Source organism: Thalassophryne amazonica, chromosome 20, assembly GCF_902500255.1.
Source record: "Thalassophryne amazonica chromosome 20, fThaAma1.1, whole genome shotgun sequence".
NCBI classification, from domain to species: Eukaryota; Metazoa; Chordata; class Actinopteri; order Batrachoidiformes; family Batrachoididae; genus Thalassophryne; species Thalassophryne amazonica.
The window spans coordinates 44,705,993-44,719,299 of record NC_047122.1 but is presented as its reverse complement, the minus strand read 5'-3'; the positions used below and the strand labels follow the sequence as shown (position 1 = coordinate 44,719,299).

The window sequence follows — 13,307 nt, the reverse complement described above, 5'->3', positions numbered from 1 at the left end:
GTGTGTGAGTGTGTATGTGCATGCACACGCATAGACGACCAGAATGTGCCCACGTATGCACACAGGCTTGGTCTCACGTAATTTTCAAATTGTAACAATGCTAACAGCGTATATAAATCAAATAAAATATATTCTGCATTATAAAGAGCAATTTGTGTGAATCCCAGAATTAAAAATCTCAGTATTTAAATGTATATACATATACATATAATGTGTGCAGAAAGTGATATAGTGTATGAACTTGAGGTGTTGCACTAACTTAAGGTCCAAAAACAGCATGTTGCCCAACAAGCATGCTCCAGTTAATGCATACAAACAAATCGATGTCATCATGAAAAAAAAAAATCCCTACAAATAAGTTGTGACTGTAGCTGTGCATAAATAATTTAACAGATAATAGAAAATGACCCTAAAATATGTAGTCCAACTAGATTCTTTGGGTTTATGATAAATTATGAAAATATCAACTGTTCAATAATGCCATCTGAAGTTACTGGTGTTCCGACCAATCAGCTTCTCTGTTTATTTGGCGGTAATGCGATTTGAGTAAGCTAGATAGCCACAGAAGATTGCAGTATCTCACTTTATTGCTTCACGTTAAATCTAGAAGTTGTATGTATGCCGTGCAAGAAAATGGCATTAAAAAAGCAAAGTGACAAATAATGTAGCTAAAAACGAGAGCTACATCAAGAAACAATTCAGTGTTTTGTTATTGCCCATAATGCAACATATCTCTATGCAACAGTGCAAGCTCAGCGTTCAGTTATTTATTCTTTCCTTCCATATTCCAGTAAAACCGCACTGAACAAAATTTGAAAGTTGGAATTCACCATGCTGACAGTCCCATAAACTTCAGCAATCTTAAGTTAGCTGCGTTCCTAAAAGATTTCATATTAACCCACGTAGAAGGAAACAGAAACCAAAACTCTTCCAGCTATTTCCCACACCACAATGCATTATGGGTAATGACAAAATACTAAATGGGAATCACCCAAGTTCAAATCTACCATTGCTGTTAATGCTAACAGTTCACTGGGAATGTCAACATCAGCTAGCAATGCTAACATCAAAGTTAGCAGCTCATGAGAATTGTCACAAACTATCAAAGGTAGTGCTTTTACTGCTGGCAGGGGGGTTGACTACAAATGCCCTCCCTTACACCAAAAGTGAATAAATCAAGTTTGGCCTGGAAAGTCACACAACATAAAGTTTTGATGATACGGTTGTTTAGTCTGGTGTATGATGCTAAAGACAAATGAAAACACTGGATGTTGTTAGCCGAAAATAATGCTAAAAAATTCATAAAATATACATACAGTATGAATAATATCTTCTCATCTTTGTACAGTTGTATGCCCCGACTCTGTGGTACATTATATTAAAGTATAATCCGGCTTCCTTCTTCTCAGCTTCCCTTTGTGCTAATCTGTATTTTTGAGCCTCCTTACTCCCTCCCGCCATTGTGTTCTGTCTTTCTACGATCCACAATTGAATCCTTTTCACTTGCTCATTCACTCTTTGCTTCTCTCGGTTTGTCACACAGGGCACAGAGGGCATCAGACAATGGCAACTATACAGCTCCTGCATGACAGCTGTGCAGGCTGGCACCACGCGTGCAGCGGCGTCCACACCGGGCCGCGCTGCCAACAGCTACACCTGAGGAGGAAAGGTAACGGGCAGCCGAACTGCTCAACTGAAACAGTCAGCACTCATTACTTATTACTTACATTACTTATTACTACTGATATGCTCTTGAGCAAGGCACTCTATCCTAGACTGCTCCCTGGTTGGCACATCTGGTATACACTATAAGTGTATAGTGTTATCAGGAGGTGCTGGAAAATCCTCCAACTGGCTTAATTTATGTAAGTTAATGTCTCCTCTTTTTTTTAATCAACAACCGTCTATGTTTGTTCGTCAGATTTCTGAAAAGGTTATCAACTCAGTGGAGACGGACTCAGAATCAACCCCATTCAATCTTTAAGCCCACCCAGATAAGCAACTGGATTGGTGGATCAATGACTACATGCCTCTCTGCCAAGACAATCATCCAACATTTTCATCATATGTACAACGCCAATTTCAATGAAGTTGGGACGTTGTGTAAAATGTAAATAAAAACAGAATACAATGATTTAAAAATCCTCTTCAACCTATATTCAGTTGAATATGCCACAAAGACAAGATATTTAATGTTCAAACTGATAAACTTTATTGTTTTTGTGCAAATATTTGCTCATTTTGAAATGGATGCCTGCAACACGTTTCAAAAAAGTTGGGACGGGGCAACAAAAGACTGGGAAAGTTGATGAATGCTCAAAGAACACCTGTTTGGAAACAGGTGAGTATCATTATTGGGTATAAAAGGAGCATCCCCAAAAGGCTCAGCTGTTCACAAGCAAAGATGGAGCAAGGATCACCACTTTGTGAACAACTGCGTGAAAAAATAGTCCAACAGTTTAAGAACAATGTTTCTCAAAGTTCAATTGCAAGGAATTTAGGGATTCCATCATTTACAGTCCATAATATAATCAGAAGATTCAGAGAATCTGGAGAACTTTATACATGTAAGCAGCAAGGCTGAAAATGAACATTGAATCCCATGACCTTCGATCCCTCAGGCTGTACTGCATTAAAAACCGAGATGATTGTGTAAAGGATCTTACTGCGTGGGCTCAGGAACATTTCAGAAAACCATTGTCAGTTAACACAGTTCGTCACTACATATAGTAACGAACTGTGCAAGTTAAAACTCTACCATGCAAATCAAAAGCCATACATCAACAACATCCAGAAATGCCGCCGCCTTCTCTGGGCCTGAGCTCATTTGAAATGGACAGACGCAAAGTGGAAAAGTGCGCTGTGGTCTGATGAGTCCACATTTTAAATTGGTTTTGGAAATCATGGCCATCGTGTCCTCTGGACAAAAGAGGAAAAAGACCATCCAGATTATTACCAGTGCAAAGTTCAAAAGACAGCATCTGTGATGGTATGGGGGTGCGTTAGTGCCCATGGCATGGGCAACTTACACATTGGTGATGGTACCATTAATGCTGAAAGGTACATCCAGGTTTTGGAGCAACACATGCTGCCATCCAAGCAACGTCTTTTTCAGGGACGTCCCTGCTTATTTCAGCAAGACAATGCCAAGCCACATTCTGCACGTGTTACAACAGCATGGCTTCGTAGTAAAAGAATGCGGGTACTGGACTGGCCTGCCTGCAGTCCAGACCTGTTGCTCATTGAAACTGTGTGGGGCATTATGAAGTGCAAAATACAACAACGGAGGCCGCGGACTGTTGAACAAATGAAGTCGTACATCAAACAAGAATGGGAAGGAATTCCACCTACAAAGCTTCAACAATTAGTGTCCTCAGTTCCCAAATGCTTATTGAGTGTTGTTAGAAGGAAAGGTGATGCAACACAGTGATAAACATACCACTGTCCCAGCTTTTTTGAAACGTGTTGCAGGCATCCATTTCAAAATGAGCAACTATTTACACAAAAACAATAAAGGTTATCATTTTGAACATGAAATATCTTGTCTTTGTGACGTATTCAATTGAATATAGGTTGAAGAGAATTTGCAAATCATTGTATTCTGTTTTTATTTACATTTTACCCAACGTCTCAACTTCACTGGAATTGGGGTTGTAGTTTAAACCTCCTCAAGTTACTTTGCTTACACCCGGTTGGACACACGACTGAAAACTCTTTACTCCATCAGCCCCGCAGCTGCGCGCACTTCATTAGATACCGTAGACTGTTTTTAGGCAGGAGCCGTCTTTCTGTCAGGGAGATCCAGATGCCAGAACGAACAGGACAGGGTGGAGCCACTGGGCGTTGAGCACTTTCAAAGCCACAGTTTCCGTTCCCACGATGTCCTGCACATCACTGTGTCCTCTCGTGCATGTTTCAACCAACACCTGCTGGCTGCAGAATGGGGAAGTTGACCTCCTTCACAAGCAGAGAACACACAGTTCATGTCATTTGCTGTAGTCAGACAGCGTTAACCATTATGAATCCACTCACGTAAAATCCAACAATTGGATTCAAGAGAGAGAAAGTGAACATGGAGACACTGGATGCATCAAGAAAAATTATGTAAACACTCAGGAAGGGAGGACCCAACTTCTGAGAATTAGGGTGGAGAACTGGAAGGAAGGTTGAGCAACAATGTGATAAAAAAAAAAAGGATGAGCCTATTGCAGCTGTGGCTTTTTGAGAAAGTGTGCACAAGTGGGTGGAGGCTTCACACAAGGTGACACAATGGGTCACTGTAAATGTGCATGAGGTCATCAAAAACCCATTACCTGTTTTGAAGGATCACCTGCAGCTGCCCTACAGTGACAACAGCCACACAGCTGTGTGATACTGTGACAAAATAATTCCAGTTTAGATGCTGTCACAGCAGGGAAACATCAAAGTGAGAACATCTACCCACCTCATCAATAAATAAATAAATAAATAAAGTAAAAAATAAATACATAAATAAATATCACAGTTGTCACTGAGGCTACAAAGCAGATTTTAAGTTTAAATATTCAGGGATGGCAAAATTTTTATTTGGTCCAATTAAACATTTTCCTGAAAATGCGTGAAAAAAACCCTCAATTTTGACCTCTGACCTCCAAATATATAACTAAATACATACATACATACATACATAAAACAGACCACCATGCCAGCTGAACTTTTATGTATCTTTTAAAAAATGTGAAAGAAACCATAAAATATTTCACATCACCCTGATGAGGAAATTCTTGTTATTCTAACTCTTGCAGAGGTCAGAGTTCACACTGCAGAGCTGCACCCTGAGGGTCAGCTGGTATTCAGCAGTCTGGCTGTTCATTCAAATAAATGGACTGGATTTATATAGTGCTTTTCCATCTTCAACAGATGCTCAAAGCGCTTTACAATAATGCCTCACATTCACCCCGATGTGAGGGTGCTGCCATACAAGGTACTCACTACACAGTGGGAGCAACTAGGGGAATAAAGACCTTGCCCAAGGGCCCTAAGTGATTTTCCGGTCATACTGGGATTTGAACCGAGGATCCTCTGGTCTCAAGCCCAACGCTTTAATCACAACTCGCGGTGTTTTGTAATCCAAACTCTTACGCAATTTACTGAGAAAATTTTAATTTTGACATTATTTTAAAACTTCCAGGTTTTTTTCTCTTTTTTTTTTTAAGACATTGAAACACGTGCGGCCGTACAAACGAGGTTTAGAGCGTTTACTCAAATAAACAAGCACAGCATGTTTCCATGTTAGGAAATGCTGGCAGCATTTTCTTTTGTTCAGTCCTCTCTACATCTCCTTATCTTTCTCCATCACTCCGTTTCAGTCCATAAGTGGCCCACGCAGCAGACCCGCTAGTCGACTTTATTGTTTGAAATTGCAGAGAAAAGGCCGACACGCCATTCCACACTCACGCGTGCCCTGCGAGCACGAACGCTTGTTGACTGAATTAGCTTTTTGGCAAGAAAGGGATGAAGAGCAAACAGAGTAAACAGAAAACAAAACAAAAAGAGGAGTAAAACGAGTGAGCAACAAGCAAAAGGGTGAAAAGAAACATTTTAAGCTGCGTGCAGCTGGCACGCTGAAAACGAGTCGATGCGATGCATGCAGTCTGTGCTGATGTCGTTTCACATCCACACGTCGCCTCCTACATTAGTGGCTCCAGCGGTGAGGAGGTGCGTTGCTATGGAGTGGGATGATGTTTCGGAGAGCACCATTTAAAATCTGATTGGAAGGAGGGATGAGACAAAAGAAAGGTGGGGAAGTGATGGAGACAGACAGAGGTCATAGGGCACGAGAGAGGAGACGTGAGAGAATAGAGCAATAAAGATAATGAAAAGTGGGCAGAGGTGAGGAATGGAGAGGCGGAGAAAAGAGGGAAGGGGGTGACAACAAGAAGAGCATAAAGGGGAAATGTGTGCGCGAGTCAGGCGGGTCGCGGAAGCAAATCTCGTAGAGTGTTAATTTAATCAGATCTCCAGTCGGAGACATTACGAGGTGGGAGAGTTCAGACCACTGAGGAGCCATCAGTCAGCTGGAACTCTTATTGTGGGTTTTTGCATCATTCACATTTCCCTTTGAGCAACACTTTGTCCTCAGCATACCAACTAAAAAAAGAAAAGAAAAGAAAAAAGAAGCGGAAATGCTTTCACAAGAAGACACTGCAGATTTGGAAAGTGTTGCTTAATTTCCTTCTGAGGAACATTATGTTTGTACATGTTCTGCAAGTCTGTGTACTAAACTATCGACGCCCCCTACTGGTGAACACAGGGAGAAGACAGTACAATGAGAGTACCATTCAAAAGTTTGAACTCAGAGTGTATTTTGTGACTTCATAATATTTATGTAGCCATAAAACATAAAAGCAGAATGAATCGCCTGCCTGGAAAACAAACTCAAATCCGATATAATCAAATTGCAGGCTAAGGCAAAATCAATTTTATTGCTCCTGCAAGGAAACAGTAAGTGCATGTCTGTGTCATCTCTCTGCACAAGGACACACAGCTGCTGTGTGAGAGAAGCTAAACATCACCCTCATGGTGTGCATTTTTGCACAAAAGGTGTCTTAAATCAATCTGAGGAACATAACTGTTCCCTGCAGATGGCAACAGCACCGTTATGTTTGCAGAAGATGAGCTTTTATAGTATAAGTATTTTCTTTTACAACTTCCCATTTCAGAAAAGTTACAATTTAGCCCCATTTGCACAACATGCAGAAAGCAGATAAGCAGCTTTCCAAGCAACACTGCTGTTCTGTTTTTAATTACCAGCTTCATTCTGTGCTGCTTTGACATGGTCCAGTATACATTCTGCTCCATGGATTGGTTCCCATGTTCGCCAGAGGTGAAGCCTTTCTTCAGAAGTGCAAGAGTTAAGATTTTAGAGGTGACAACTATACCATACCTGCTTCCTCTTAAATAGTGAGTAGACTGCATTTCTATCGTGCTTTTCCATCTGTGGCAATCTGACATTCAATTTTAATTCAGTTAATTTTATTTCATTTATATAGCTCCAAATAACAACAAAGCTGCCTCAAGGTGCTTCACAGAAGTAAGGTCTAACCTTACCAGCCCTCAGAGCAAGCACACAGGCCACAGTGGTAAGGAAAAACTCCCTCTGATGATTTGAGGAAGAAACCTCAATCAGACCAGACTCAAAGGGGTGACCCCCTGCTTTGGCCATGCTACTGACACAATTTACAAAACGAATATACAGGAAATTTTGCCAGTGCACAGGACATGAGGGTTTGAGAAACAGACACCACACCAGGGTTTTATTAAAAAAAAGACCTGAAGGTACATCTGAGATGCAAGTCCAAGGGATTAATAAAGTTCTATCTAATCTAATCTCATCTAATCCATTTTGGTATCTTGATTGTTGAGATATACAAAAAGTGTTTTTCAGACCATGTTTTAATTTACTGTCACATTTGACCGTGCTACTCCAAAATCTACTCACCTTTAGATTACCAGCTGGTCTATTATCAGCCGATCATCAGCCCAGGTGATTATCAGCTCATCCCTACTCTAGATATCTATCAATATCTATCAAGGTAATACTCCCACCAAGTCTGAAATAAATCTGCCCAGCCATTTTTGCATTATCCTGCCCATAGAAACATGCACACGCCAGTGAAAACAATACCGTGCTATCGCCACTTCACTGATGTGCATCGTAAAAATACATAAATGATCAATCCAAATTCCCATGGATCTGACTGTATAGGTTTATGATTTCTGGGAGTCATTTGGAGATACCTGAACCTGCAACACATTTAATATTTTCTAAAGCATCACTCAGTGCAGCAGAGCAGTTCTGTGCCATTTGTTACTTTTCCATTTCACATGACATGTCTAGACAAATAACCGCATGTTTGTTTTTCCTCAGTAATAAATTATTGCTTCTTTCCTTCCTGCACTTAATGAGTGGCCTGACTTCAGCAGTCTGCTGCCGGTTATCAGAAACCACCTGTCCCCCCGTAATGGGTTTCAGCAGCTCCATTAAACAACGCTGATCAAATGTCAAATTCTTGCACAGTGCACACACTCTGTAATGATCAGCATTTCAACTTTGGTTTGCCATAATGACATCAAATCAGTGCCTCTTCCTCAATGAGCCATCGCCACCAAAATCATCAGGACACACCAGGGCACCATGGTGTGCAGCGTGCACGTTTGCACTTGGAGTTCTTCTTGTTCATTTTGCTGCTTTGAAATGTCCTGATGAGGTCATGGTGCTCTCAGAGGACGCACCAGAACAACAGCACTTAGTCGAGACTCGACCGCTAAATGATTCCACTCTTGGCTCAGCAACATTTGTCAGCTCCTCGCACCCATTATGCATTCAGTTTCAATCAATACTCTATTTCTAATGCATCTCTGCGGGATACACCGAGCCTATGCTCACATTATCATCTGAAGTGACCCAAATGGTTGGGGGTGGGGGAGGGATCTGATCTTTTTGCCTGGAAAGCTCACAGACGTGTGGGTGATTCTTAGACTACGGGCACTTATGTCCTTTGATCATATTGTATGAAAAACAGAAAAAAGGGGAAATTTCACACTTTTATAGTTATCTTTACAATGAAAGTGTGTTAACAAATTTGTTCTAGTAGTCTATGATGACTTTTTCACCTTTTTTCAGCATCATTCTATGCAAATGTTGCCGTTTTGTGCTTGTCCCACACCCAGACTTTTGATCTTCAATGATAAAAATGAATGATAAAGAAATGTTTTTTCTAATGTTTTAAAATATCTCTGAATAAAATATCAGTAAAATAATCAAAACATAATTGGGGTATTCAATGTCATACAACTGTTGTGATTTTTTTTAAACAAAATGTAGTTGTCCCACACTATTGCCGTAATTTCCACCACAACACTGTAATGTCCCTTTAAACAGTTTGTATGAAAGATTGTTTGGGTAGTTTCTATGGAGATAAACAGTGACATCAGAGCATATGTATATAGCGCCAAATCACAACAAACAGTTGCCCCAAGGCGCTTTATATTGTAAGGCAATGGTGTGGTGGAAATTACATTTACAAGGCCAATAGTGCCCGCAGTTAAAGAATCACCAGTGTATAACTGACCTGAATGTAGTCAGAGTGCTCACACAGCAGGCGCAACGGCAGATGTCAGACACAGAGCACATCTGTATCGCATCAAAATCATGCAAGTGCATTCAGGCTGCACCCAACCCCAGTCTGCACATTTACATGGCGCTTATTCTAGAGAGCATGAAGCGACGCCATTTCATCTCTTAATTACTGATGGGAGTGTTTTGGACAGCATGGATGTGTAAGCGACTAACATGCATACTTCGAAAACAGACGTTTTGCCAATTCAAGACCACCTTTGCCCCATTCTCCATGTACAACTAGAGCTGTGTCAGGATGGGCATCCGGCGTAAAACTTGTGGTGTCAAAAGAAAGCAAACTGTCATTTGTAATTCCCTTTAAAAGTCGTATGCATTTGATCCCAGTAGATTGCTAATTAGATAATGGACTGAAGTGAGAGGGGTTCTGGCAAAGAAATACAAGTGCACGCGAAGTATCAAAGTGCAGCTGATTGTCCACCAAAGCTTCCTGAGAGGAAGCAGATGAGCACCTTGATCTTCCAACATCTTCTCCATCTCTGTGCCATGGACCCGCCCCATCTTGTGGTCCTTACATGAACCAGAGAGGAAGAAAACCAGCATGGTACAAATCATCCATCCATCCATCCATCCATCCATTTTCTTCCGCTTTATCCGGAGTCGGGTCACGGGGGCAGCAGCTCAAGCAAAGCCGCCCAGACTTCCCGATCCACACACACCTCCCCCAGCTCTTCCGGGGGAACCCCCAAGGCATTCCCAAGCCAACCGAGAGATATAGTCCCTCCAGCGTGTCCTGGGTCTTCCCCAGGGCCTCCTCCCAATGGGACGTGCCCAGAACACCTCTCCAGTGAGGCGTCCAGGGGGCATCCAGAAAAGATGCCCGAGCCACCTCAACTGACTCCTTTCGACGTGGAGGAGCAGCGGCTCGACTCTGAGCTACTCCCGAGTGACTGACCTCCTCACCGTATTTCTAAGGGAGCGCCCAGCCACCGTGCGGAGGAAACTCATCTCGGCCACTTGTACTTGCGATCTCGTTCTTTCGGTCATGAGCCAAATCTCATGACCATAGGTGAGGATTGGAACGTAGATCGATCGGTAAATCGAGAGCTTTGCCCCCCTACTCAGCTCTCTCTTCACCACGACGGTCCGATACAGCGACTGCATCACTGCAGATGCTGCACCGATCTATCGATCTCACACTCCATCCGTCCCTCACTCGTGAACAAGACCCCGAGATACTTAAACTCCTCCACTTGAGGCAAGGACACCGACCTGAAGAGGGCAAAGCACCTTTTTCCGGTCGAGAACAATGGCCTCGGATTTGGAGGTGCTGATTTTCATCCCAGACGCTTCACACTCGGCTGCAAACCGCCCCAGTGCACACTGAAGGTCCTGATTTGACGAAGCCAACAGAAACACATCGTCCGCAAACAGCAGAGAATCTCGTCTCTGCTGGTACAAATCAGAGTAATTAAAATGTCATGCTTCCATTAAATCTTTTGACCTAAAGTAAATATGATGAAATATAAACAGCAGGAAAAACTCTCCACCGAACTGCCGAACAGGATTTTGTTGATCTATGGTGCAGTCACTTTCTGCTGCTGCATGACAGCAAAGCACAAACACTGTGTCTGATCACACCTCAACTCAAGAGCAACATGCACATTGGTGCACAGAGATTTGCTGGAAATTTACAACTGTGCCAACATCCAAATGCTTATGGACCTGGCCCTGTTTACCTATAACTTTGGGGTACGCACCTGGAGCTCACCAGCACGTAGCTGCAAAACCATATAGTCTAGAGCCAAATAGCTGCTGTGATCAGTCACTTGTTATCATTAAATTAATTGACACTTATGTTGATAATTGACTGATTATTATTTTCCAGAGTACAAGTAGCATCCATCCATTCATTTTCTTCCGCTTTATCCGGAGTCGGGTCGCAGGGGCAGCAGCTCAAGCAAAGCCGCCTTTTTACGTATTATTAGCCTTAATTTGGGATTTTTGTGCATTATTGTTGTGTAATTTTTATTTTGTTTAGTGTTTGATCCCTGAGAAAGCCCTATATAAATAATTATTATAATCACTATTATTAATAGTAATGAATGCGTGATTTTTTGGTATAGAAGTTAGTAAGTAGCAGGATCTACTAAACTAGTTAAAAATAATAATATTAAAAAATAATAATAATAAGTCCAAATAATTTAAAAAATGTAATTATTTTGAATAATAAAAAAAAAGCTTTGATTTCATCTTCTTCTTGTTTATTTTACTTCATGCTTCACTGCTATCTGGCAGTAAATTAAATATCTTCTGGTCGTGGACAAAACAAGACATTTGAACGTGTCATCTTGGTCTCCTGATAACAGTGATGGACATTTTTAACCATTTTAAGAAAATAACAACTAATCGAGAAAATAATCGGTTGAACAATCAATTATAAAAAATAATAACAGAATAACAGGGTGACCCCCCCCCCGAAGAAACCCAGAACCCATAAAAAATTTAATAAATCCCATAAACATCAGTTTGTGTGCAATCATTGCCCAAAGTTTCAGTTATCTTGGTCTCTTTGCATAAAGGTCATGTTCTTTTAAAATTATGCTCCAAGTCGTATGATTTGTTGGCAAAATAGGCCCAGTCGTCTTCCCCAACATGTCTTGGTCAAACAAGGAAAAGACATTTTGCCATTTCACCAACAAATAACTGAAACTTTTGGGAATGATCGTACACAGACCGAACCTTTGTGGGATTTATCACACATTTTATGGGTTCTGTTTTTTTGGGTCACTCTGTAGTTGTAGCCCTAGAGCCAACTGCTGGACTCGCAACTTAGTCTGTGCTACAAGGATCCAAATTAAACACCAGCGGAACTACTTGGCAAAGCCACACGAGCGCTGTAATCCATTCTGCCTACAATCTGACACTACACATCCAACACAGATGCCATTTCAATTAAACATTCACTGACAGTCTGATTCAATCGAATGACCGCTGTGCAACAGAGCAAGATAAAAGCTGCTGCAGATAGTATTTTATGAGGAGGATGAATGTGGAAGAGTCTCAGAAAAGCTTCCATTACAGCTGGACAAACAAAGATGGTGAATATTTCATGTGGGGCGTGAGTCCCGTCCTGATGTTGCAGGTCGACAGTGACAAATCTCCAGACATCAGCTGGATGCATATTTATATTCCGACACGCCCTCATGTGTCCTCCGAAATGTGAATCTACTCTGACACTAAGTCCACTGTGGGAGACGGCGCCTGCTCGGTGTAGAAACAAAGAAAACCACGGTGTCATATTATACTTTACCAGTTGAGAACCCAGAACCACCTGGATGGTTCAGATCGTTGAAGCGCCAATAGAGACTGCAGAATTTTAATTTAATTGAATCTTTATTTAACCAGGTTAGTCCCATTGAGATCGAGACCTCTTTTGCAAGAGAGATACAGACAATTATAAAGTTTCCAATTCACCAAACCTGCATGTCTTTAAATGTGGGAAGAAACCGGCGCACCAGGGAGGAAACTCACCCAAACACAGGGAGAACATGCAAACTCCACACAAAAAGGCCACAGGTGGGACTCGAACCCATGACCTTCTTGCTGTGAGGCAACAGTGCTAATCACTAAACCACTGTGCTGCCCAAACCAGTAACCCTTCTCAGGCCTTTCAGCCAATAGACCCCATGTGACCACATACCACAAATATCACAACACAAACAAAAATGACTCCAGCATCAAACTCACGGTTAAACTTTCTCCAGGAGGTATGAGGCCTCCAGGGTCGGTTACGTATCCAGTTCAGGTGTGGAGGCAGCTCCATGATGTCACTCAGGTGCTGGTGTGTAACGTCTCCTCATCCAACAGTGGGCATCAGCCTGGTTCTTCCACCCATGTGGACCTTCCCTACAGGGCACCAGTGCTGCTGAGTTCCCCCTCAGAAAACTAGATCTTCTAGAGCCTGCAAGTCCTTTCCAGGCACACAAGAGTTGTCCACTCTCTGGGAGAGAGCTGCCGCAGAAGTGTGTGACTCCGTTTCCCCTCCGCTGCTTTATCTTTTATGCATGAGTCAGTGGAACCCAACTCCCTCTGTTCTGGGGAAGGAGAGAGGCAGAAGAGAGTCAAGCCTCTCAGCAGGAAAGCGCACCTATCGTCAGGCAGCATCTGAGAAGAGGCATGCACGTCC

General features: G+C 42.1%; 1 protein-coding gene across 2 annotated transcripts in view; it reads right to left on the bottom strand.

Annotated features, from left to right (window-relative positions):
* Nucleotides 1-13,068, bottom strand: part of ripor2 (RHO family interacting cell polarization regulator 2) — a 109,770-nt gene extending 96,702 nt beyond the window's left edge. Inside the window, exon 1 of one of the 2 annotated variants that reach the window (XM_034160149.1) lies at nucleotides 12,869-13,068. In XM_034160149.1, the coding sequence (XP_034016040.1) occupies nucleotides 12,869-12,944 (76 nt within the window). In that variant the 5' untranslated portion in view covers nucleotides 12,945-13,068. Of the gene's footprint in view, nucleotides 1-1,316; nucleotides 1,531-12,868 lie in introns of those variants that run through there. The other variant, XM_034160147.1, reaches the window with a different exon arrangement.
* Between the last annotated feature and the right edge of the window lie 239 nt (nucleotides 13,069-13,307).